The 27,796-nt window shown below is 37.8% G+C and overlaps 1 protein-coding gene across 1 annotated transcript in view; it reads left to right on the top strand.

Annotated features, from left to right (window-relative positions):
- Bank1 (B cell scaffold protein with ankyrin repeats 1) overlaps positions 1 to 27,796 on the top strand; it is a 288,847-nt gene that overhangs the window by 209,345 nt on the left and 51,706 nt on the right. Inside the window, exons 8-9 of the mRNA XM_021158677.2 lie at positions 18,675 to 18,753; positions 21,860 to 22,168. Coding sequence (XP_021014336.2) covers positions 18,675 to 18,753; positions 21,860 to 22,168 — 388 coding nt within the window. The remainder of the gene's footprint in view (positions 1 to 18,674; positions 18,754 to 21,859; positions 22,169 to 27,796) is intronic.

Here is a 27,796-nt window from a genome sequence, read left to right on the forward strand (position 1 = left end):
AGCAATCCTGTCTATGCCTAGATTGCTGAGCAGAGTGTCTATTTTCAGACTAGTTTCATTCAATAATCAAAACTTCATATACACATATGAAAATGTGTACTTATCTGATGGCTAAATATCTTTCTTTAAAAAATGTGTAGGTTCTAGATGTGTTACTAAAATATGCATCTTTTGAAGTCTATGCAATTTTGTTTCAAATCACAATCTTCCAAGAATTTATCTGAATCATTCACTAAATGTTCTCTATAACTAAAAATGGACCCAAAATAGATTAACTGTGCCTGCCGTTAACAACTACAAAATGACAACTTCTAATAATATCTTTAGTCATTTACCAACTAAAAAGAGGAACAACATGATTTTTCTTAAAAATCTTGGAATTCTCTGGTTCTACATAGGCTCTTCCCAGCAGCCACCTGCCAGAGAGAAGTTTCCTAAGCTAACCAAGTGAATGCAGACAACAATGAAAAGACTGTAGTAGAGATTTTACAAGGAGAAAAACAACCTTATTTAACTTAAGCATCTCTTTCAGAGATATGTATCATATCAGCATGGACAAATCAGGAAACAGTGCTGAGGTACTGGACCAGTATCTGGAGTGCACGCTGTTCAGGTATGAGGAGCAGTCTTTGGGGACACCTGTGGCCATTGCAATCAGCCCCAATGGTGCTGCTTGGAAGAAACCTGAACTGTGTTAAGCATAGGTTTTTTGGTTTTGTTTTGTTTTTTTTTTTTTTAACATTGATAGTATACAAGTCATGTTTTCTCATTGCTGTGATCAAATATGTGACAGGAAGAAATTTAGGGGACGATGGATTACTTTTGCTTCTAGTTTGAGGACACATTCCATCCTGGCAGAGAAAGCATGACTGGGAATAACTGTTAGCTCTGATGGCAGGAGCAGGTGGCTATTTGTTCCCATGTGATGAGGTCAGGAAGCAGAAAGAAGGAAATGCTGGTCTCAGCTTCTGCTCTCCCTTTCCCCTTATTATTCACTCCAGGATTGTAACTCGTGGTTTGTTGCCAAACATATTCAGGGCAGCTCTTCTTTTATCAGTTAAACTTCCTAGACACACCTTCAAAGACACACATAAGAGTGGGCCTCACTGATATCCTAGTGTTTCTTAATTCAATTGAGGTGGAAATTAAAATTAATAATAACAAGTGCTTGGGATTTTTTTTCTTCAGAATATCAGACTAAGACCTCTTGATCTGAGCTACCTGTATGAATGATTATATTTAGTGCTGGGACAATCCATTGGGTTGTCCAGAAAGCCCATGAATACTTCAGAAATCACAGTATGCAGTAAGACTAAAGGAATGTATAGATTGTCCTTTTCCCAGGTGTGGATAAATGAGAGTCCAGATAATTGGGGCAAAGTCATAGACAAGTTTATTGAAGACTTATAAGGCTTGTTTGTCAGATCGGGTTTTTGTTTGGTTTGAGATTTTTGTTTTGCTTTGTTTTGTCTTATACTGTCAATTTTTGGTCACTTCTTTTTAAAAAAGCAATTAGTAATATGAAGTTGCAAGATGAAACACCAGGTTCCAAGAAACCATAGCAACAGAAAAGAATTAAAGATCAGAGAGAGAAACATTGTCTGTAGTCATTTGGAGCATTCATGAAGCTGTGGAAGATGCTAAGTTAATGATCATAAACAGAAGAACAGAGACCCGAGTGGCTTAAGAGTTAGGACCTACCTGGGAGGGCAAGAGGATTCAACAGGACTGTAAACTCAGCAGCAACAGCATGAACTCAGGCTAGGAGACTTTTCTATGCTAAGTTCATCCCCCAAACCCTAGAAACAAAAGTAGTAATTAAAGGTGTTCCCACTGGTGGTAGTTGGGGGTGTCATATGCATCAAGCCCTCAACGGGGGGTTTCTGCTTCTTTTCTCCTCTCCAGCCAACAAATCACATGTAGTTGCATATCTCCAACACCTCCATTTTGTCTGCTTCTTACTAGATGGGTGTGGGAAGGGTGGTTCCAGTGGCCCTGGGCATTCCAGAATTCTGTCACATTTTATTTTTTAAAGATGTATAGAACTGTCCCACAATATGGACAATATTGTCCTGCTACATGGTTCACCTGCATACCTTCAGCACTTTATTTTGTCTCCATACATGGTATGTTGCAGAGAGGTTAAAAGACCTGACTCAGCTGGCATAAGGATGGTCCCTGAATTCCACTTGAATAATTAATGGCGGATCTGGGGCAATTTGCTTACTATCTCTGTAAGTCTGGTCCTTCCTCTGTGAAAATAATGGAGTAGCATGCATTTGAACATAAAATGAAGATGTGTAAGATCTTTAGGGCCATGAATCACAAATATTATCATTGCTGCTGTTATTACTGTTGCTAAGCTTTTAGCTTTGCTAGCATTACATGATAGACAATGCAAACAAACATTTAAATGGGTATAGAACATACATATGCCTCTCCCCAATCCACATGCTATAGAACGTAGATAAATGGCCTTTCCAAGGTTGGACATCCTTAATTTACAAGGTTCTAATGATATGCCTTTGGAGCTTTATTCCCAGGAGCTCTGGCACACCAAGGACCTTGGGATCACAGGATCTCAGGATCACAGGATCACAAGATCACTTAGACAGATGAACTCTGAGGAGTTCTGACATAGCCAGGATCACAGGAAGGTCAGACTCCAGTCAGATATAGCAAGGGCAGGTAGCATTAGCAATAACCAGATGATAGGAGAAAAGCATAAGAACATAAGCAACAGAAGCCAAGGTTACATGGCATCATCAGGCCCCAGTTCTCCTAACATAGCAAGTCTTGGATACCCCATCACACCAGAAATCATTTCTCCTGATGAAGATAGAGGGCTGTAAGAAGGACATAAATAAATACAGGCAAACACTGGTAAAGGGGTAGCAGGCCCTAAAGACAAACCACAAAAATCCCTTAAAGATTTACAGGAAAACACAATCAAACAGGCAAGGAAATCAACAAAACCATCTAAGATCTAAAAATGGAAGTACAAACAATAAAGAAACCACAAAGGGAACAGCCCTGGAGTTAAAAAAAAAAAAAAAAAAAAAACTTAGGAAAGAGATCAGGAATCACAGATACACGCATCACAAACAGAATACAAGAGATAGAAGAGAGAATCTCAGGTGCAGAAGATACCATACATTGACCCAAAGTCAAAGAAAATGCAAAAGGAACATTGAATATAAGAAAATATAATCTTCAATTGAAAATAATTTGACTTAATATTTTCCCATTTGTATCCCTTCTCTTGCTGTATTGCTTCAGCTAATGCTTTAATCACATTATGGATGAGCAGTATGGAGAGTGGGCAGTTATCTCCTATTCCTGATTTTAATGGGACTTATTAGTGGTTTTATCCATTTAGGATGATATTGGCCATGAGTTTGTTATATGTAATCTTTATTTTGTTGGAATATGTTTCCTACAGCCCTACTTGTTCTTGGACTTTTATTAAGAAGGCATGTTGAATCTTATCAAAGACTTTTCTTTTTCTTTCTTTCTTTCTTTTTTTTTTTTTGCTTCCATTGAGATGATCATATGATTCTTGTATGTTTTGTCCATGTATTTGGGTTATTACATTTATTTCTTATATATGTTAAAAATGTTAAAAAAAAAGACAAAAAACAAAACAAAACAAAACAAAACAAAAAAACAATGAGCCTTTATCTATGTGCCTCAGTGGGCAAAACCACCAAAAATCCATAGAAAATATCAGACTTCATAAATCAGCCTTACAGGACCATTTACAGGTGGAATCCTACCAAAATGAGCCACTCTGCAACTCTTAGAAGCTAAAAGAGAGACCCTGTGATCTTATTCTCATGACACCAATGTTGACTTCAAGCTGTTTCATTTGCCATTTTACCCTGAAAATTAGAAGCAACACACTCAAAGATTTCACCAGATGAGTTATGCATATCTGTACACAACAGCCTGCCTATTTATGATTGGTTTATAAACCATCATGGAATTCCATGGGTCAAACCATGACAGTGAGTGATTTTGCTCATAAGTCTGCCTGTGTCTTGCACATGGCCTGTTTATGGTGACTCGGATACGGCAGCCCAAAGGGAATATGGAGGATAGTCTTCCAAACTAGATGACTTGAGTGATGGAGGTTGAGATTGGGCTGAGTTCAGCTGACAATAAGCTGGAAACTCTGTTCTTCTTCATGAAGATAAAACCCTCCATGTTTCATGAACTACCTTTCATTTCTGTGGTCAAGTCTAAAAATGAGCATTCTATGAGAAAGACAAGCAAACATGTTGTTTCTATGATCTGGATATACAAATTGCACAGAGGTACTTATGCTTACTCTTGAGTAAAATCAATGAAGAATAAAAGCTCTATGCCCTTCAAATGGAGGAGACATGAGTACTTCTTAGTTGTAAGGAGTGTAGAGGTTCTGGAAGAACTCATGGAATGGTAAATATATGTACAAAAATTATGCATATAATTGTACATTTTAGGCAAGTTATATATTTTAATATAAATATATTTAAACATATATTCCATAGTTGTTACGTGTTTATATAAACTGAGCTATGTAAGTGAGAACTAATCTCTGGAAGTGCCCTCCTTTATTTTATTCATACTTTATGAACATTTGTCATATTATTTATTGATTTTTGTATTATTGGTTTCCTATCCACTAGAGCAAAGGCAGCACATAGTCAGAAAAGTCTATCTTGGTTTTTTTTAATGGCTGTATCCTAGATCCCTCCCTGGCACATAGTGTGTATCCATTTATTTATGGAATGGATGAACTCATCCATGCATGGATGCACTCACCAATATATAGGGCCATAAATTCAGTAGCGTCGTTGGGGACTCTCAGACTGAATGCTGAGAGATCAGCTACATGGTGGCTCATGGCACTGCCTTCCGTATATCACAGAATTCACACGTGACAACGGCTGTCTTCCAAACTCCTCCTACTCTGCTTCAATTCCATGGGAATATGATTTCTACAGCCACCTTTCCTCTGTATTTGACTTCACATTCAGTGGCCTTTGCTCAAAGCTTTTTTTTTTCCTTCCACAAGATGGAATTCGTGAAGCCTCATAAAATCACAGTTAATAAGCTTCCTGTTTTGCCTTGAGGTCTCTCCAGTAGTTCATAACAGCACTTATTTTGAAAAGCATGAGAGCTGTAGTTCACAAATACCTTCTGCCATATTAAGAGTCAAGTAAAACTGATGAGAAAAGACTCTACTTGCCTTTAGAAAAATTAAAGCCCTTAAAGCCTTAAAAGCAATAAAAGATTCTTACTTGATTTTGTCAGATAGGAGGTGTGTTATAATGCATATCTATGATCCTCCATACACATGGACATTCTAAGGAAATGCTATTTTGTTCTAAATTGGAAAAAAACAACTCAAAAATTCATGAGTCATACAGTTTTCATAGTACAGCATTTGAAAATGTCTTCAATTTTGGTTGCAGATAAAAAAAAACAATATAAAATGTTGCATTTTACTAGTTAACACTCTTTGGAGAAAATCAAGTGTACATAATCAAAATTTCATCAAAATAATTTTGTTAAAGCACATAATCTGTTACATCATTGAGACCTATAAAATTACCTAACTTCATAAACCTTTCTAATTTTCCTTTTAATATTAGCCATGAGCTAAGAGCACATATAAGCCTGTAACATACAGTTCAAAAAAGCATAAACACAAGAAAAAAACCTTGACATGTATTTACCATCGCAGGGGCATGCTCCTCCCGACCATCCTTGGTAATTCATTTGAATCATTCCAAAATTCCTGTGAACCAATAAATAAACAAAAGAAGTGTGAAGTTTGGGATTAAAAGTTGTGTTGGTCACCCTTGGCTCAAGTGAACATGGCTCATGGACACAGGGAAGGATAAGGGGAAAGAACTGGGTGGTCCAGTGTTCATTGTTCCATTCGTGGACAATAGGCACAGTTAAACAGCAGGGAAGGAGTTCAATGCGTCCACCATTGTTATTATAATTACTGTGACAGACAACCTTTACTGCTCTTCAGTATGCAGGGAACATTGTAAATTCTTTACCTGAAAGTAACCCTTTAAGAATTTCCTAATCACATAATTCTTTTGAGAAAGGCACTACTATTCTTCAATTTAATATATAACTGTTGAATAAACTGAGAAAAAGTTAAATATTCGATGGTAGCATCGAGTTCTTCGTGTTATCCAGATTGAGACTGGAACTTGACCCTTCACTTGTATTGTTATGCTTCTTCAGGAAGGTGCAGCACTGCCTATGGTATAGAAAGATTCAAACCTCTGACTTAGGAAGTAAGACAGCACTGGAACTCTGGAATGTCACCACGCACTTCAGTATAAGAACCCCAGTGATGCTTCAGAGACTAAAATATGCTGTCATGTTTCACCTGTGTAATAGCCTTCCCTCATGGCTCATGGTAAACATTGTCAATGTGTATCAAAAAAGAGCCAAGATGGCGGCACCTGGATCAATAAAATAAATTTGACTGAGAAAAATGAAATAACAAAAGCAAAAAAAGTCATGGGTCTGGGAAAGGAACTCGTCACGTTAGAGGTGGGTGGACATTGATACAAGTGAGAGGGGGTGAGAGAGAAGAGGCTTTGGAGAACAACCCATAGACACTATTCACATGTTTGAAATCAACAGAGCACAAAATTCATTTTAAATTCACATGACTTGTTTGTATCAACATTTAGCCATCACTTTGAGGTTCTCTGATTCCGAATCTTGGGGTTGTTCTTCCTGAACATATGGTAGAATGAGCAACAGAGTCACTAATGTAATATAGACCAATGGCAGAGCCCAACTCTACCACACCTAGTCTAGCTTAACAGCCTCAGGTGGGAGCTAAGCCAAGGTACAATGTTCAGCCTCTGCACAGTAACGCTGAAACACATTATATGCCTTACACAGTCTCTCACTTGATGTTATATAAAAGCTCATCTTCCTCTCGTCTATATGTATTTCTTGTTCAAAGTGAAATCAAAAGGAAGTAGTGTCTTAATGAGCAAGTCTGGCAATGTTATCGTACAAGTGAAAAAGATACAGTCCCTGAGACAGAACTCCTGAAGTCTATCACAGTATGCTGTGTTCTGAGTAACATTGAAATGCAAATTTGGACAGATGTTACTGGACCAGATAAAAAGAATGAGGAAAAACAAGAACAGAGCAGAAAACTGGTGAAGGAAAGAACTCCTCATTAGCCTTTGAGCTAGCAGAGCTGAGGATGGTTTCAGAGTCACTCAAACCATGATGTAGTTTGATGTCCTGTGTCCCTGGATGAACCAGGATGGAAAACTTTAGCACTTTGATTTGAATTTGAATTTTTGGCTAAAAATTAATAAAATAAGAATGAAAATATCAATATAAAGTTGTCTGTGGTGATGAGTGTATAGAAATCAAAGCAGTCTTAAATCACAATTTACAATTAATTTTAATGGTTTCATAAAATTTAGACACGTATATCTACTGATGTTTAGAATTTTTCTTTGCCCTTTTTCTGTCTAACAAGATAGGTAGAGCCTACTCACTAAAATGTTTCCTCTAAACTCAATAACACTGTCTATAAAAGTGAATTTTTGGTAAATAAGAAGGAGAACATGGACTTTTCTAATATTATATGGGATATCCAGAGTCATCTTTTAATGTACAAAGTGGTGGTGGCCTTGCCTCATTCTAAGTATAACACATGAGTCAGGAACTGGTTGAATTAATTTTATGTTTCCTACTTATTAACAGTCTTTAGACTATCACATCATTAACCAAAGAGATCAATTGGATTTCAAAGTCCAAGAACTAGCAACATAGATTTTAAATTTTTCATCCTTCTGTATAAAATGGAAGGATGTTGAACTGTGGTCAGCCATGATGTCATCACTGAATAACAAGTTTCATTTCCCAGTGTCTTGTCATCTGTCCACAGGACAGGTGAGTTAGACAGCAGAAGAGGCACCAAGTTCAAGTCTATAAAATACTAGACTTGGGTCCGTTTAAGTTCTTAACCCCAAAGCACTGGCTTATTCTGGGTTTCCTTCCCTGCTTGTTAGGTAAGCCAAAACCACCTCCTTCTCCTCCTACCCCCTCCTCCTCCCCCTCCTCTTCCTTCTGTTCCTCCTCCTCCTTCTCCTGTTCCTCCTCCTCTCCTTCTTTCTTCTCCTTCTCCCTCCCCCTCCTCCTTCCCCTCCTCCTCCCCCTTTCCCTTCCCTTCCTTCCCCTTCCCCTCCTCTCTCTCTCTCTTTCTTTCTTTCTTTCGTTCTTTCTTTCTTTCTTTCTTTCTTTCTTTCTTTCTTTCTTTCTTTCTTTCTTCTCTTCTCCCCCTTCTCCCCCTTCTCCCCCTTCTCCCCCTTCTCCCCCTTCTCCCCCTTCTCCCCCTTCTCCCCCTTCTTCTTCTCCTTCTTCTTCTCCTTCTTCTTCTCCTTCTTCTCTCCCTTCTTCTTCTCCCCCTTCTTCTTCTCCCCCTTCTTCTTCTCCTTCTTCTCCCCTTCTTCTCCTCCTTCTTCTCCTCCTTCTTCTCCTCCTTCTTCTTCTCCTTCTTCTTCTCCTCCTTCTTCTCCTTCTTCTTCTCCTCCTTCTCCTCCTTCTTCTCCTCCTTCTTCTCCTCCTTCTTCTTCTCCTCCTTCTTCTCCTTCTCCTCCTTCTCCTCCTTCTCCTCCTTCTTCTCCTTCTTCTCCTTCTCCTTCTTCTCCTCCTTCTCCTCCTTCTTCTTCTCCTTCTTCTCCTTCTCCTTCTTCTCATTCTCCTCCTCCTTCTCCTCCTTCTCCTTCTTCTTCTCCTTCCCCTCCTTCTCCTCCTTCTCCTCCTTCTTCTCCTTCTTCTCCTTCTTCTTCTCCTCCTCCTTCTTCTTCTCCTCCTCCTTCTTCTCCTTCTTCTCCTTCTTCTCCTCCTTCTTCTCCTTCTCCTCCTTCTCCTCCTTCTCCTCCTTCTCCTCCTTCTCCTCCTTCTCCTCCTTCTTCTCCTTCTCCTCCTTCTCCTCCTTCTTCTTCTCCTTCTTCTCCTTCTTCTCCTTCTCCTCCTCCTCCTCCTTCTCCTTTTCCTTCTTCCTGTCACCATCCATGCAACTCTCCTACCAAGCTTATGAGACTAAAGCAAAGACTGGGGATATATGTAAACACTTCAAAACACATTTTTTATATACAAGATAATCCAGATAATTTTATTCTGATATTTTGAGTCAATAGTCTACTAAATAACTAAAGAGGGGGGTTTCAATTCACTACATAGCTTATAACACAGGCTGGTCTCCAGTGCCTGGCCTTCCTATCTCCACCTTCTAAATACTGGGCTCACAGGTTCATGACTGCTAAGCTATTTCTGTTCCTCTAAGTATTTATGACTCAAGTAACCGAACTCAGGGCATTTGATATGTTTTTCCTTGTACTTATTTGCTTTTTTCCCTCCTGATGCAATCTCAGTTTGATTAGAAGACAGAGAAGTTAGAGTGTCTGCCTACAGACCTTATATCCCCACATGAGGAGTGGTGGATAGTACTGAGCACAAGACATTCAGGTCACCCAGGGACTATAAGCAACCACTCAAGGAACCTGCTAGCCTCTCTTTCCCATTTCTGACTTGATGAGAACAATAAGCAGTTTGTTACATTGTTTGAGAAAGGTTTGGAAGGTGGAGCCAGACTTAAGTTAGTGCAATGCTACTGGGGAGATGAAGTCTTTTGTAAGCTACATACTTATAACATTTTCACTTTGAAACATTTGTTGCTGTTTTTGAAAGACTTAGACCTAAAGCAGCGTGCAGAATTCTCTGATTACATAATATATCTCCATTCACCTCATTTGTTTATCTTCTTTGAACATAAGAAATATAAGATACTTTCTCTATGCATGTAGCTAAGCCGACTGTGTGTGTGTGTGTGTGTGTGTGTGTGTGTGTGTGTGTTCAAAACTGCCTAGCTATTTATCATTAAGGGGGGAAAAAAAACAAGAAAAATGTTCCTGGAAGGCTGGTCCTCAGTGCTCTGGCCCTGGCCCTTCCATTATACTCCTTAATTGGCATCCATACTATGGGATTCTTTAATATTTTTTCCTGCTTTAAAGTGGCTTTATCACAATTGTGCTCATCTCTTCTTTATGATTTGAGAATGGGCCTTCTGTTTCTATGGAAGTTTTTCAGTAGTCCAGAATATTTATCTTATGTGTTCTTTCTAGGCAGATCTCAGCCCCTGACCTGAGTGGTCAGGTGTGATTGGGGAATAAGAAGAACTGAACACGTCGGGTTTTCCTGAATTCCATACACAGATACCCATGTCCCAACCCTCTGGTGAAGCCAGACAGTTCCTGTCCCTCAAATAGAACCCATGGTCTCTTGCTCTATTCTTCAGCTGTTTTGATTATGTTCTTTACTGTACACAGTGCCTGCCTTGCCTTTATCTCTTTTCAATGTTTTATAATCCTAACTAGAAGTCTTAGATGCCACCAATGCTGAGGTTAGTTTCTTGCAAAACTCTTGAGCCATCCCTTCTATGACATTTGTGACTCAGTGTATAGAGTCAGTAACTTGTCGTGTATATTAGATTAATTCTGGTATTCATTTTCTTGTCTGTCTTATTGTGTGAGACTTCCAGTAAGAATACTAACTGTATATCATTGGGCAAGTGATTTAATCCATCATTCTTTTTTTTCATTCATTTAATGAGAATCATAATAGTAACCTAACTCAAAAAAGGTACCTTGAAAATTAAATGTTAGCCCAAATATAAAGCTTATAGCATATTCTGAAACATAGTAAGTAAAACATTATTCTTAATAACTATTAATAATAAGGATATTTTAGCTATTATATATGTTATAAGTATGAGTTTTACTAAAGGAAACAATTTAATTTTTAATTTGGTCTCCAGTTCTTCCTTTCCCAGTTTCTGATATTTAATACAGTTTGAGTAAGTGTCTTAATAAAACTAAAAATTATTGTCTTCAACATTATTGTATTTCTTTACTGTCTGAACTTTGCTTCTGTTGAGTTGATATTGCTTCTGACTTGTCTTAAAGACATTTTGACTTTCTGGTGAGTTGTAAATTTTTATAAAACTGTGTTTGTCATGGGGCAAACTGCTTAACATGGTATTCATTCACTTCACTCAGAAGTTAGTAAATGGCAATCCCAAGTAAGATAAAGAAATCTTTACCTTGGTGTTATAATTCCACATTCCATAATGATACAAAATTTCTCAGATAACTAGATGAAATGTTAACATGCAGGCTGGAAGATGAGCTGAGATAGTGTTTCCCTATTCCCTTTGTGTTAGGCCATTGTCAGTTGGTATGGATTTTTACCACTGTCAGAGACACTTTAAGACAAAGTGAATATCATGAATCTTTTCCCTCTTTCCAAATGGATTATTTTAAGACTCCTTGGGCATACACATATTCAAGCTTGAAACTCTCCCACCCATCAAATACTTAGCTCAGCCTTTAAGCAATAAGAGGTGGTCTTCATTTATAAACAAGGAAATGCCTTCTCACAAACAGCTGAAGCTGAAGGCAGGGCTTAGTAGAGAGGATAACTTATATCCACATGCCTCTACACTCTGAAGAATGCTGCTTCCAGATTTAAATGGGTGCTAGCTGAGTTCCAGCTCCCTTTAGACGAGCTGTGATCCCTTTCAGACTATGCCTATGAAGACTAGAAATTCTTGTCAGCCATAGATGAAATCTGTGGAGTAAATCCCTTGTGGCTTTAAAATGCTGATTCTCCTTCACTACAAGCAAACTCATGATGCTTAGTGACAGAATGAAGTGGTGTGGGCTTCTTGTATAATAGTCATAAAATATACCGTGACTATTTAGTGTCTTGGCAAAGGGCCCCATAAAATAAAATTTATTTCAGTATTACAAATTTCTTTTTTAAAAAAGTTGTATCTGGACTAAACAAAAGGATGTTTTTTCTGCCAATGTGAGCTTATTGTTTTTACTGATTCTCTCTGAATTTGATTTCCTATGCAAGTATGGGGGAAATAAATTTCTTTAATAGCAATGCTTTTCCTTCTATCAGGAAAGGTTTCTGTTTGACACTACCTTAAATACATTCAATTACAGAAAATGCACTGTTAAGAAGTTTGTGCTTATTATCAACCTCTCATTGTAATTTGCTACAGTCTGTGGCTCCTTTGGGATGCGCCATGTATGTCTCTTATGCAGAAGTGATATTCCTTGAAGAAAAATCTGGGTATGTGTGCTGCTAATGCACTCGCCAGAGTGCAGTAGGATTGAAACTGCCTCCTGCTAACTGAAACCAATGGAACCTGACAACTGGGATGAAGTGACTGTGATAGGCTTAATAAGAAATTTATTCATCAGAGATATGTCTAGGTATCACAAGGGGTCTTATTCCTTTTCTTTTTTATAAAACACTTCACTCCCACCAATGATCATTTGAGCCTTGAGAGCAGAAATGTTGTTTAGCCTCCCACCACATCTTCAATGAATAAGTGTTTCACCTCTCCTTGCTATCAATCATCCATGTCTCAAATACTTTGATCAATAGGATCCAGCTCTCCTTATTCCCTATTTGGAAACTGAGATGATCTCAGCCACATGAATCCTGAGAGTAGATTTGCAGCAACAGAGGCACTGAGGATTGTTCTGTCTAATTTGTCAAATAACACTTATTTGTTCATCGTAATAGTATAAAATTAAACAGTCCTTTGTTTCATTTGTCAAATAACACTTATTATCTAACAACTGAAGAGTATAATTTCTGTAGGAAATTGCTAAGTGTCTAACTGGCATTTTACATTTGCTTCTAGCTTGCATTCAGAAACCACTCATACCTCTTATTTTAGATGAATTGAGTATCCTCCCATGGTAAGGATGGTGATGCAGACCTCTATTGCTCTGCTATTTTGACCATTTGCTTCTTTAACCCTGACTCACATTATTAAAGACTTGAAAACAGCCGACAACAGACTTTCAGAAATGGCTGGCACAAGTGTAGACCTGGCACTTTGCCTTCACTAACTTCAGTCTGCCAATTTGAAGCCATGTAGATCTGTTTGCTCTCTACTTTCTACTTGGTGTCCCTTCATATGATATCATTTTAAAGCTTGATTTGATTAGAATATTCCAAACAGGTCAATGATTTATACCCTCGTCGTGGTGGTGCCTTGTGTGTCCTCTATTGAACTTTATTTACTAGATTTAAATTTGAGGTGAAAACCAATGTCTAGACTTTGAAATGCTCGGTAGTGAACTTTGTGCATACTCCTGTTCTTGACATAAACAGAAAACTAGGGTGACTGATGCTCTAGGTGTGGCAATGCACATGCTTAGTCAAGATCTCTGATCAGCTTCTCACTGCTTACATATCAACTCTGTAGCCCATCTATGTGGATGGCTGGTCCCTTCCCTTTGCATCCCGTTATGCAACACCTTTTGGGTGGGTGTCATGAGTCCTACCTTCCATCATTTCGTGTTAGAAGAAGGGGAGTTAATTTTGAAACTATTGTAAACATATATTTGTAGTGTCAGTGTTGTAAAATCCAAGTTTAATAATGTGTGGGATAATATGAAGTTCCATCAGCCTGTATTCTGGGATTTCTATCTCTTCCATGGCTTTACAAATGAAGCTATACCAGATGGACTCTCAAGCAGGTATGAGTGCCTAACCTACACACCATGCCCAGGAACCCTGCTTAATGCCTATATGTATAAAGAGGTCTGGCACGAACCTATAATAAAATTTATGCTTGAGTCCCTTTACCTAAATTAGGTGTAATTTCAAAAGATCTTTTTTTCCATATCATACCATTTTCTTTTTTTTTAATTGGATATTTTATTTATGTACATTTCAAATGTTATCCCCTTTTCCAATCCCCCCCCAAAAAAATCCTATCCCATTCCCCCCTCTTCCTGCTTCTATGAGGGTGTGTTCCTACCCACCTACCCTCTCCTGCCTCCCCACCCTCGCATTCCCCTACACTGGAGGATCAAGTCTTCATGGTACCAAGGGCCCATTCTCTCATTAATGCCGGGGTGTCCAGATTTAATATTTTACAATTTTAGACTCTAGCTTTATTCTTTATATTTTGAATACAACTCATCTTTATTCAACCTTGTAACTGAATATAAATGTTGACATAAACATGACCATGACTGTATGTGAACTATGACAACATAAAATGTAGTTCTGTAGTAAATCACTCTTAAAATAATACAGATAACAGTTGCAGAGTGTTTTCCATTCACCAACCTTTATTCCAAGTACTTGCTATCACTTATACTTTTATAATAACTCTATTAGGTGAGATATATTCAAGCTCTTTGACATCTAAAGAAGCCACGGCAGGGAGGAACTTGCTGAGCTAATGTAAGTATTAATGGAAGAGAAAAACCTGAAGCCAGATCTGTGTGATGGCTTTCCATTCTCAGAACTCACAACCTATGGAATCTGTACATGTTCCAAAGGGGTGCTGATGATTGAACGCAGGCTGCCAATCACCAGCAGCTGCACTACAGACCTCTTCAACTAAGCTACTATAAAGAAGGACTGCCATTTTGCTTCCTGTCACAATTTACATCTGACAAAAATGTCAGCTGCTGTTTGGATCACATGGTTATCTCTTTGCATGAACCACCCAGCCTTCCCTTTGCTTTTCTTTACTATAACAGCAACATTTGTTCTTCCTCCAAGTCATCTGTTGCTCCTACATCTGTTAGATCAGTAAACATACATCAACTTCTACAATTGGATTCATGATGCATCTCTCAAGCCTTTCTCATCCTTCCAAACCCAGTCCTATGTTATAAAGAATGATCTCACTAGTATCTTATACTAAAATCTTCAATTAAGCAAAAGACAAAATTATAATTCCTTAGTGTATCTTATATTGATTTTTTCCCAAGTTAAATATTTGGCATCTTTGGGGACTGATACATTACCTCTCCGTGTCTTCTTAGAAACTTGCCACTTATTATAGCATTATACACAGAGAAAAATCCTTAAGAAATGTTTGCTGTCTGATTGCTCCATGTTGGTGATGATCATGTTTAAAATTGTTACTTGTGAATGGTATGCTGAGAAATCCCTGGGTTGAGGTTGTTGAGAATTTTGGGTAAAGTTCCCTAAGCCAGAAACTCTTCCTTGTGTAAGATGTCTCTGCCCAGTTCTGAAATCAAGAATAGTTCATTAAGAACAACTCTCTTCTTAGTTTAGACTGTTGAGTGTGTAGTTAAACCTCTCTTGTTTCTCTGCCTTTTTTCTCATCCTTGTACTTACTCACTAAAGCCTTCTCCCATTGCTTTTTTCCCACCCAGCTTCATCTCTACAATATGGACACAGCTCTGTGGTTTTCATTTTCAGTGTACTGGTCAGACATTTGTAGTAACAAACTTATCTATTTAATATCATGGCCAGTTTATCATTGTATGTTTTTGAAAGGAGTAAGACAGTAGTTAAACAAGTATGTTTTATAGTTGATGCTCTGTAGTCCATATCTAACTGGTCTTCTGAAATCTTCAAAGCACAACTTTGACTCTGTACTTGAAGTTCAGGTCTGTTAGTCTTATTTTTCAGTTATGTGTTACTAATCAAATCAATAGTTTATCTGTCCACTATAAAACTACTTTTATTTCAGAGATTAAAGGACTACTTCATAGTCATGCATCTACTCCAAATATATTTTCAAGTGTTCCTAGATCCAATACAAAGCATATTTAAGCTGAACATGTCCTTCTCTAGACTGCTAGCTTAGTTCTAGGTTGCACTGAAAATGCCTTGTTAATGTAAAATGTGTGAGAAGGGGAGAGAATTCTCTAAAGGAGTGATCTTTAAAGGAAGGCTTTAGGCTGAGAGCTGGTCACCAGATCCTGATGGAGTAGAAACTTTCATGGTCATATTTAACTCCCTCCCTCCAGCCTTTGAGATCAGAGTTCTTAAACATCCTGTCTACACCACCTCCTGTCTACACCCTCACTGAAGTCCTTGACTGTAATGAGGCACTCTCTCTCTGATGTTGTCAGTTCTTATTTTGAAAACCAAATCCTGAGTATAGTTACCCTCTGACCCTTGTCACACATTTTCTGAAAGGAAATTTTGTACATGATGTATTTCATTCTTTGCCCATACCTAGCTACTTAAGATTACTCTGACTGATGAATCCACGCAATTCTATTATGCTTCTTTTTACCCGGGTCCCCATCAACTGTCCCAAAATCCAGATGAACTGGTTGGCACAGCTTTTCTTCTGACCTTTGTTGAAGCCTTTATCTTTAGGATGCATTCGCAGCTTTCTGTCCTGGTTTTTCTGCAGCATCTATCTTCATTCTGCCCCTTTTGTTTGTCCTTCCATGCTCTGTCGATGATGACTAGACTGTAACTTAAAGTTTGGACACTATCTGGGTGACCTGTCTATTGGTAGAGTTGGGGAATTAAAGTCAGCAACCATCATTCTATTGGGATCAATTTAATTTTCTATTTTATTTCTCTATTTTATCTGTAATGAAGCTTTATTAAAATAAATAAAATAGTATATTTTATTTCCCTTTATCTTTCAGCAGCAATATGATAATTTTGACTTTAGTTTTTAACTTTCTTCCTTTGATAACAGCATATGTACTATATAGAAACTTAACTGAATGTTTAACAAATGTATAAATAATGTTAGACAGAGGAAAAGAAACCATACTTCCTTCAAAGTATTTGTAAGAAGAAAAATCTATCAAGTCTATGTTTTTCTCATTAAGCCTTAATAAAATGAGGGGCATAGATAATACTACTCACATTTCACAGGGTAGAAAGTTGAGGTTTAAAGTATTTCACCTGACATCATATAGCTGATGAATTACTCAGCTGTGATTGCTCTTTCAATTAATCTACAGTCCACTCTTCATTCACTAGGACACACAGCCAAGCATTAGTGTCTAGATATCAGAGTAGAGTGAGACTCATCTTTGACATCATCATTGGTTTTGCATAAGAGTTATTATATTGATGTATCATCAAATCAAGCATATTTTAAAAATACAATTGTAAGATGAGATGTAAACATTTGTTTTTCTAGTATTAATATTTCAGAATAATTTTAGATTATTTTGATTCAAATGCTAGAGAATACAATTACTCACATAGCATTAAATGCACAAAATATTAATTGCATAGATCTTGGGCTAAGAAAAAATTTAGAAGGAGGTTCCATTGGGCTATTCTTGGGTTTAGGCTATTTACAGATACGGACTGACTTAAACCATGGCACAAAACTTACTCCAATATTCTTGTATTTCTTTACAATCATATTTAGGCACTAGCTCTTATTTTATAGTAATTTTCATAAATCTTCAAGTCTTTGGAAATTATTTCTGATGTCTAACAGGTATTAAAAAATTCTTTGTGTAATTTTGAGAGTACTATAGACTTCTAAACTATATTCTTGATCCACATATAAAATGTCAGTTTATGCTAATTAGAAATCAAAGGTATCTATATAAAACAAGATTTTATGATTTTAAAATATTAATACTTGCAAATATTATCTAACACATCAATGTTATCATTTTATACATTACAATTAGAAGAAAGGACTGAGGTCTAGAATGATCTATTAACTCAATAAAGACCTGAGACACTTCTTCCTTATTTTTATGATTCCCAGGAAAAATAGAGGTTATGATGCTTTTGTGAAGTGCACTCATTAAAAAATAAATCAGTTCCACTGGGTTTTCATTGGCCAACATATATGACAAATAAAATTGATGAGGTCAGGGTACAGGTCAAATACCTGAGAATACCTTGGCTGAGTGCACCAATGCGGATGCTTGTAACATATAAGAAATGGTCTCATCATTTCTGTCAGTTCTGTTAAGAAAAAACTGTATTTTGAATAAGCCATTTGAAATGTGTTTTTAAACCTTGTGGTCCCTGGTAAACACAGTCATATCCCATCCTTTTCTCTATGTAATTTTGACAAATGCAGTTGCTATTATTTGGCTGTCCTTCTTCCACAATTATAGGAGCGCCATCTCCCCGGAGAGTTTAAAGAAAACTCGCTCTTCCAGTGATAGCAGGATTTTGTCCTCTCTCAGTAATTCTCTTTTCTAAATATAGTAGCACCTGGTGTATAGATCCTGGGGTGTGATTCAGTGGTGGAGTGAAAACTTAGCATGTGGGATACCCTGTGCTGAAACTCCCCAGCAGCTAAATAAATAAGTTAGCAGGTAAATAAGTAAGTCAGTAAATACATAAATAAATACATAAATAAATAAATACTAGAACTGACTTCAAATTGACAAATAAGTGGAAATAAGTGAGCTTCCTTTCTTCCTTATAGAGATTTGGAATAGACATCTCTGTAATTTTATTACTTTCATTCTAACATAATATACCTGATTTTAACAATCCTCATCTTTCAAATAATAAAAGCAACAGTTTTAAGAGAAACAATTATATTCAGTTTGAGGGAGGTCTTTACCACACCCAAACTCATGATTTTCTTCACGTTGTTATGTTTCTTTTTCAAATTAATCTGTTATTCAAGATGAATGTCTTATTTTCTCATTTGTTCTTTTTGATATTTGGGCCATATATCATTGAACACATGTAGATGGTCGTGACCAAAACTGGTAATGAAGAAATAAGTCTTTAATAAAACTTTAACAGCATTTCTTTCCCTCTAGGTAAGATTAAAACATATTATTAAAAATTACCTTCCTTCATTTCAGAGCCAAAACACTGGCAGAAATAGCGAGCAAGAAAATGACTATGAAGAAGATGTAATCTCATTTTCCACATATTCACCCTGTAAGTTTTTCTCTACTCCATGAATACAGATAGGCTTTGAGTATGGTGTATTACACTCAAAAATAAGACTGAACAATGTAGAAAGATATTTCATCAACTGAAGAATTTTTAAATATTGAGGTAAAGATCATTTTTTGCCTTCACGTTTGAGAATTTAAATGCCTTTAACAAGGTCAAGATTTAATAATGAAATATAAGTTTTCCTACCCTGTAAAATTATAGAAGTCATTTTGATACAGTTTTCTAAGTTTTTGAAACCTGGATTTCCAAGTCCATTTTTCAAAACTGAATCCTTTTTTTTTTTTTGTGGAGCTGAGTTCTCTCAGCTGTGAGGTAGGAAGTTGAGGCTAGGATGGTTCATAAGATTTAAATGCAACTCTATGTCTAACATTTGAAGATGAATTCTGTGTTCCTACAGGTTCAGGTCAGGTCTTATTAGCATACAGTGGTCTGTTTACTATCATCACCAGCATTTATGATGAGCATCTCAACCTCCTCCTCCTCCCCTCCTCCTCCTCCCCTCTTCCTTCTCCTTCCCCTCCCCTCCTCCTCCTCCTCCTCCAGAGCACCCCATTCTGTATCACAATGATGATGGAGTACCCAATGTCTCCACCTGCTGACTTCCCTCCTCAGCCAACAAAAATGTTCTTTTCTTTTCCTTTTAAGTTAGTTCAAAAATATTGAAGTCATTTTGAACTTCTGTTCTTCCTCTCCCACTCTATATCCAGTCCAGCATAATACTATTGACTGTATTTTCAAAGTATTGCCAGCATTCAACCAGTCGTCATTGATCATTGTTATCTACCCTAGAGAGAGAGAATACGTTTGCTTCTGCCACTGACTGTATGCCGTTTCTGCTCTCTTCAGATGTTCTTCCTCTCTGGGACATCCTAACTTCCTGCCCTGTTTCATCCACAGATCATGGCTCCTTTTATTTGTTTTGTATCATTTTGTTTTGTTTCTGTCATGTCCCTTTGCCTGTACCCTCCTCCACTGTTCTCAGCATCATTCAGCGTTATATTTTACTTATCTGTCTGGGTTTTCATTTATGGCCTGTTCCCTTCATTTCCAATACCCATACTAGGAGATTAAGATTATTTTGTTCCTGTGCATATGGCCTATACCAGTACATCATCAATGCCCAGTTATACACTACTGACCACAAGCTTTTCAAAAGACAGGCCAATATGCAAATCAGATAAAATTCAATACAATGCTTACCAAGTTTACTTTGATAAAATCGTCCAAAGATTATCACAATACATATAAGAATATCATATATTAAATTAAATTGAAAATGATTAATGTGGTTATAGGTTATATATTTTATGACCTTAATAATAAAAGATCATGATAAATTTCATTATTAACACTGACTACACATCTATCATAAAATTCCACCCTCTAAAGTACTGACAATAACAAGAGAAGATTATAGCAGTTCCTTTTAATGAAAAATCTCATCTCTGTAGCTGAAACTGAGAGTTCTCTCATCTGTGCAACTGTGACTGGGCTCAGCCCCAAGTTTTCATGGGACTGGAGGAAGGTCAGAGCACCCCACTCTATATCACAGTGATGATGGGGTACCCTGAAACCATCTACCTACTAACTCTACCTTGCTAGGGCTATACTCCAGATCCGGACACATCTGACAAGCACCTGAAACTTTTGTTTCTTGTTAGTACCAAATGCAGACTCTAAAACTAAGGTGCTGGTAATGCAAGGTCCTGGATTTTAACTAATTTTCTAGGCTGATGACTGATTTTCTTAGATGAAATAGTGAAGCATCTTCATGGACTTGTGACTGAACAATACCTTCCTTCCAGTCATTCCATCAAATACATCAAAATTTCAAGGGATTACTTTACTTTAGGGTTACTGTTTAGGTGTTGTGGACAGGAAAATTTATGAAACAGGAAAATTTATGAAACCTCTGGACAAAAATCACACATATACACATGCATACACACACACACACACACACACCACCACACACATACTCAACACACCATACACACACACTCCCCAGACACCACATCCACATACAGTACACACACATACAACAGATACAACACACATATATATTCTGAGACATATACACACCCCACATACACAACACATGCACAATACACACATATCCCACATATGCAACATATACACAACACACACACACACACGAACACTCACCCACACCTACCTCCTCTTCCCAGACCAGTATTTATAGAATCTAAGTTCAGTTCTAGAAGCAAAAAAGCATGTCTTTCTTCTTCATGTGAGGGAAGATTCCCTGCTACAGGCACTCGCCTCCACAGGCCTAAGTTTTCTTTCACTGCTGAACCATGTAACTACAATTTTTGAAACAACAACAACAAAAAAAAAAAATTCCACCCACACTTTTTATTTGATATTTAAAATTATATTTAAATGACATTTGAAAACAATTTTTTCATTGAAAATGATAAGACACATTCCAACGTCTGTTTGAAAGATCAAAAAGGCTGTCTTTCATTTTCACTTTCAAAAAGAGAACATTATGTAAGTTGATGTGCAGCTGTGAAGTTACTGCAGCCCACTGTTTTTGTGTTGTTCCTGGGCTGCTCGAGTATTATTGTATACTATACAAGTAAATGTGGTGTGCTTCTTAGTATAGGGACATTGACTTAATTATTTGGTTAAATTTTAGAACAGAATGCATTTTATCAATAGGTATGCTTTCTCCAAAGGGAAAAAAGACATTTTTTTAAACAAGTAATGTTTTCAAAAATTAATGAAACACTCATAATAAATTCATGGTAATTAATTATGCAAATTATTACAATTGCTACATTAAGTAATATATAATAAATATACGGAAATACTAAGGAGAGGCATGGATTCATTTCCTACAATTACTCTACAGTATCAAAATATGTGGCTATATCATGTACTCTTGAAACAAGAGTAGATGGAACTTTGATAGCCATTAGTTAAAGAGGAGTTGTACAGTGGGCAGCTTCTTACTATATAGCAGATGATAAAATTATATTAACTACTGCTGCTTCTGTAAAGATTCTCAAAACACCTCCAGACAGTGTAAGTGAAACTGTTCAATCTTCATCCTAAATAGCCATGCCGTCTCCAGCATCCCATCATGAACTCAGGAAGACACACAGGCGGAGCACAGACAGATCTGAGAAGCCTGAAAGGTCTATGGAGATGAAGGAAGAAGAAGCAAGCGCTGAGGCAAGACCCAGCCTGTCAGAGGGCGACAGGGAAAGCTCCGAGATCCAGTATGACGATCTGTATGTGTTCATCCCTGGGTTTGACACCGCAGGCAACTCTGAAGAGCCTCTCCCACACTGCAGGCCACCTCTGCTGCCACCACGACCAGGCACTGCTGCCTCCCAACTAGAAAGACCTCACTTTACCTCACAAGGTAAGTGTCCAGCTAAAAATTGCAGAGAAACAGTTTGTTATAAGGCTTCTACACAACATATGGTACGAGGGTGGATCTGCAGACACATGATCAGATTTGAAAACCAAGGGTGACTCCTTGAAAAGAATAGATGATCACCTTTTTTTCCCTGGCTTCCTCCCCAAATAAAGTGTTCTGGAAAGGCTTTAGGAAAGTAAATATAATAAATAATAATAATAATAATAATAATAATAATAATAATAAAATATTCATATAATTTGGAAAGAATCTATAGTGATTAACATAAAGAGAATTGTGCATTCTGTGGGAAAGTTCAATGCTCTGGCCAGAAGGCAGGCTGTTACAGGAGACTGCGAGATGATCATGGTCACATTACTCATTTTATAGTGAGACCTTCCTTTAGGACTAATCTGCTTGGAATTCTCCTTAGTTTTGATTACTCCCAGATCCAGGGTCATTCACTGTCATCCCCTACTTTATTCATCTAGTCTGTGCTTACCCTCTCAAGTTATAAACTGTTCTGACAATGAAAGTTTCATAACAAAGACTAAAATGCCACTCTTCATCCTAGGTCATAAATAATACATTTTATTCATCAGATCATAAAAGACTATCAGATGTATAAATGGGCCTTTAAAGGGTGGGATATGAAGGGCTGGAGAGATGGCTCAGCAGTAAACAGCACTTGCTGCTCTTGCAGAGGACCTGGATTCTGTTTCCAGAAACCATGTGATAGCTTACAACAACGGTCTTTGACTGTTCCGAGAGATCTGTCCCTTCTTCTGGCTTCTTGGGGCCTTGCATACACTTAGTACACATGCATATGTGCAAGCAAATATTTATATACATGAAATGAAATATTTCTTCAAGTGAATGTTTGAAATCATAAAATTTAGCATTATGACCTCTAAGGTGCCGTCTCTGGGAAGGCTCATATTTATCCCTATAATCTACACTAAGGTGCCACACTATGTCAGAGAACCAAAGACTGGGAGACACTTTTTTGACCATTCAACCTGCATTCATTGCTCACCTATTATGTGTCAAGCTTCAGTGGACCCTTAAGAGATAACAGTGCAGTTGGTACATAAAACTCTGTAGGAGAAGAAAACAGGTTGGCAGCAGACTGGTCACAGAATTCTACTGCATTTTTTATATTTGAAATTTTTAAATAATGAAGATTATGAGATGAAATATTGCCTTGTGTCAGATTAAATATCTATAAGATAATATTACATCATATTTTTCGTATTATAATTCTTCATATACAATATGTAGGTTAAGAAACCTATTATCATTCTTTGATAAGTTTAACTAGATACCTATGATCAAAATTATAATTGTGATGTATCGAAAGATGGCCTAGTCGGCCATCAATGGAAAGAGAGGCCCATTGGACTTGCAAACATTATATGCCCCAATATAGGGGAATGCCAGGGCCAAAAGAATGGGAATGGGTGGGTAGGGAAGTGGGGGGCACTATGGGGGACTTTTGGGATAGTATTGGAAATGTAATTGAGGAAAATATGTAATAAAAATATAAAAAAAAATAAATAAAATAAAAAAAAAATTATAATTGTGGCTAATACATATCCTGAAAACTAGCACATATAAGAAGCAACCCCAGAAAAAATTATTTATTTAAAAATCATATTGCTCCATTCATTTAATATTTTTATATTTTGAATATAAAATTTTCTAATGAGTTTCATTATAATACACATTGTATGTATATATTTTTTCATCATATTCATTTCCCCTACTTTCTTTTGTTTTTCTTTAAGGCATTTTATTAGATATTTTCTTCATTTATATTTCAAATACTATCCTTAAAGCCCCCTATACCCTTCCCCCACCCTGTTCCCCAACCCACCCACTCCCCCTTACTGGCCATGGCATTCCCCTGTAATGGGTCATATGATCTTTGTAAGACCAAGGGCCTCTCCTCCCATTGATGGCCGGCCGACACCGGCCATCCTCTGCTACATATGTAACTAGAGACACAGCTCTGAGGTATACTGGTTAGTTCACACCATTGTTCCTCCTATAGGGTTGCAGACCCCTTTAGCTCCTTGGGTGCCCTCTCCAGCTCCTTCATTAGGGGCCCCATGCTCAATCCAATAGATGATAGTGAACATCCACTTCTGCAATTGCCAGGCACTGGCATAGCCTCACAATAAAGAGCTATGTCTGGGTCCTATCAGCAAAATCTTTCTGGCATATGCAATAGTGTCTGGGTTTGGTGGTTGTATATGGGATGGATCCCCAGTTGGGGCAGTCTCTGGATGGTCTTTCCTTCTGTCTCAGCTCCAAAATTTGTCTCTGTAACTCCTTCCATGGGTATTTTCTTCCCCATTCTATGAAGGAGCAAAGTATTCCTTCTTCTTGAGTTTCATGTGTTTTGCAAATTGTATCTTGGGTATTCTAAGTTTCTGGGCTAATATCCACTTATCAGTGAGTACATATCATGTGTGTTCCTTTGTGATTGGGTTACCTCACTTAGGATGATATCCTCCAGATCCATCCATTTGCCTAGGAATTTCATAAATTCATTCTTTTTAATAGCTGAGTAGTACTCTATTGTGTAAATGTGCCACATTTTCTGTATCCATTCCTCTGTTGAGGGACATCTGGGTTCTTTCCAGCATCTGGCTATTATAAATAAGACTGCTATGAATATAGTGGAGCATGTGTACTTATTACAAGTTGGAACATCTTCTGGGTATATGCCCAGGAGAGGAATTGCTAGATCTTCTGGTAGCACTATGTCTAATTTTCTGAGGAACTGCCAGACTGATTTCCAGAGTGGTTGTACCAGCTTGCAATCCCACCAACAATAGAGGAGTGTTCCTCTTTCTCCACATCCTCGTCAGCATCTGCTGTCACCTGAATTTTGTTTGTTTGTTTGTTTGTTTGAGACAGGGTTTCTCTGTATAGCCCTGGCTGTCCTGGAACTCACTTTGTAGACCAGGCTGGCCTCAAACTCAGAAATCTGCCTGCCTCTGCCTCCTGAGATCTTAGCCATTCTGACTGGTGTGAGGTGGAATCTCAGGGTTGTTTTGATTTGCATTTCCCTGATGATTAAGGATGCTGAACATTTTTTCAGGTGCTTCTCAGCCATTCAGTATTCCTCAATTGAGAATTCTTTGTTTAGCTTTGTACCCCATTTTTAATAGGGTTATTTGATTTTCTGGAGTCCACCTTCTTAAGATATATATATATATATATATATATATATATATATATATATATATATATATATATATATTGGATATTAGTCCCCTATCTGATTTAGGATTGGTAAAGATCCTTTCCCAATCTGTTGGCGGCCTTTTTGTCTTACTGACAGTGTCTTTTGCCTTACAGAAGCTTTGCAATTTTACGAGGTCCCATTTATTGAATCTCGATCTTACAGCATAAGCCATTGCTGTTCTATTCAGGAATTTTTCCCTTGTGCCCATATCTTTGAGGCTTTTCCCCACTATCTCCTCTATAAGTTTCAGTGTCTCTGGTTTTATGTAGAGTTCCTTGATCCACTTAGACTTGACCTTAGTACATGGAGATAAGAATGGATCAATTCGCATTCTTCTACATGATAACCGCCAGTTGTGCCAGCACCACTTTCTTGTCCCCTTCTCACTAGTCACATTCCTCTTGCCAATTGATCCCTTTTCTACTTTTATATCTTTTTTTTCCAGTTTATCTTTTCATCATAGCACTAAAAAGTGAGCAAAAAAGAAAATGGCAACATATTTTTAAAATTTTTCTCTTTTGGAAGTATTCACTTTTTACTTTATGTGTATGAGTGTTGGTTAGCCTGAACAAATGCATGTGTCCCATGTGTATTCCTGTTGGGTCCCATGAGACTGAGACTACAAATATGTTAGCCACTATATGGTGGCTGCTAATGGATCTCAGGTCCCCTGCAAAAGCAACAAGTGCTTTTGGCAAGATCTGTCCTTGAGTGATGGACAAGAGACAGCAAATTCCATGCCTGAGATTTTCAGACATAATTTTAATAAATTACTAAGACATACCACTATAGAACATCTTTTTACTTTTGCAATAATCAAGAAACTGAGCTATCGTTATGACCCATCTGCCACTCGGACTCAAGGCCAGAGAGCCTACAACTAGCATATGTTAAATATTTACTTTCAAGGTTCTTTCTTGTCTTTTTTTTTAATTTGAAGAATTTTATTCATGCTTAGAATTTTAACATAAAAGAGGCACAAAAATCTGTATAAGTGATATATACATAGTACACAATATACTGTTATAAACTATCAGGAGAAATGAAGAGCCATCCTTCAGTTTTTGGTTTTTTTTACACTCCATATCTTATTCCCGTCCTCCCCATCCCACCCTCTGACTGTGCCACATCCCATACCTCCTCCCCACCCCACCTGACCTCTAAACTTCCTGGGGTCTCCAGTCTCTTGAGGGTTAGGTGCATCTTCTCTGACTAAACCCAGACCCAGAAGTCCTCTACTCTGTATTGGAGGCCTCATATCAGCTGGTGTATGCTACCTGTTTGGTGGCCCAGTGTTTGAGAGATTTCGGGGATCCAGATTAATTGAGAATGCTGGTGCTCCTATAGGATCGCACCCTCCTCCTCAGCTTCTTTCAGCCTTCCTTAATTCAACAACAGGGGTCAGATGCTTCTGTCTATTGGTTGGGTGGAAATAACCACATCTGACTCTTTCAGCTGTTTGATGGGTCTTCCAGAGTGCAGTTATGCTAGATCCCTTTTTGTGAGCACTCCCTAGCCTCAGTAATAGTATCAGGCCTTGGGACCTCCCCTTGAGCTGGATCCCACTTTGGGTCTGTTGCTGAACTTCTTTTCTTCAGGCTCCTCTCCATTTCCATCCCAGTAATTCTTTCAGACATGAACAATTATGGGTCCAAGTTGTGATGATGGGATGGCCCCCCTCTCCCTCATTTGAGCCCACCTGCTGGAGGTGGGTTCTATATGTTCCCTCTCCCTACTGTCAGGCATTTCATCTATGGTCCCTCCCTTTGAGTCCTGAGGATTTCTTACCTCCCAGGTCTCTGGTGCATTCTGGAGGTCCCCCCACAACCTCCTAACTCCTGAGGTTGCCTGTTTCCATTCTTTCTGTTGGCCCTCAGGGCATCAGTCCTTTTCCCTCACTGAACAGGTTCCCCTCTCCCCCCACACTCCTTGTCCACTTTCCCTCCCAGGTCTCTCCCTCCCTCTCCACTTGTGATTTCTTTCTTCTCCCTCCCAAGTGGGACTGAGGTGGCATCCTCACTTGGGTCCTTCAGCTTGTTGACCTTTTTGAGTGTGGACTGTATCTTGGATATTCTGTACATTTTTTTTTTTTGGCTAACATCCACTTATTAATGACTACATACCATGCATGCATATCCTTTTGGAGAGTGACCTCACTCAGGATGATATTTTCTAGTTCATCCATTTGCCTGCAAAACCCAGGATGTCCTCATTCTAGATACTTGTGCCCTATTAATTTACCAGTTGAAATGATTTGCTCATAAGAGTGATTCATTTATTAATTATTAGTATACAACCTGGACTAAAGAAATGCAGGCCCAACTTCTTAACAGAAAGTATAATCTAACCCTTGGGAAGATGAGAAGTCAAATGTA

This window comes from Mus caroli, unplaced genomic scaffold (assembly GCF_978045245.1).
Source record: "Mus caroli unplaced genomic scaffold, Mus_caroli_1 scaffold_3, whole genome shotgun sequence".
NCBI lineage: Eukaryota > Metazoa > Chordata > Mammalia > Rodentia > Muridae > Mus > Mus caroli.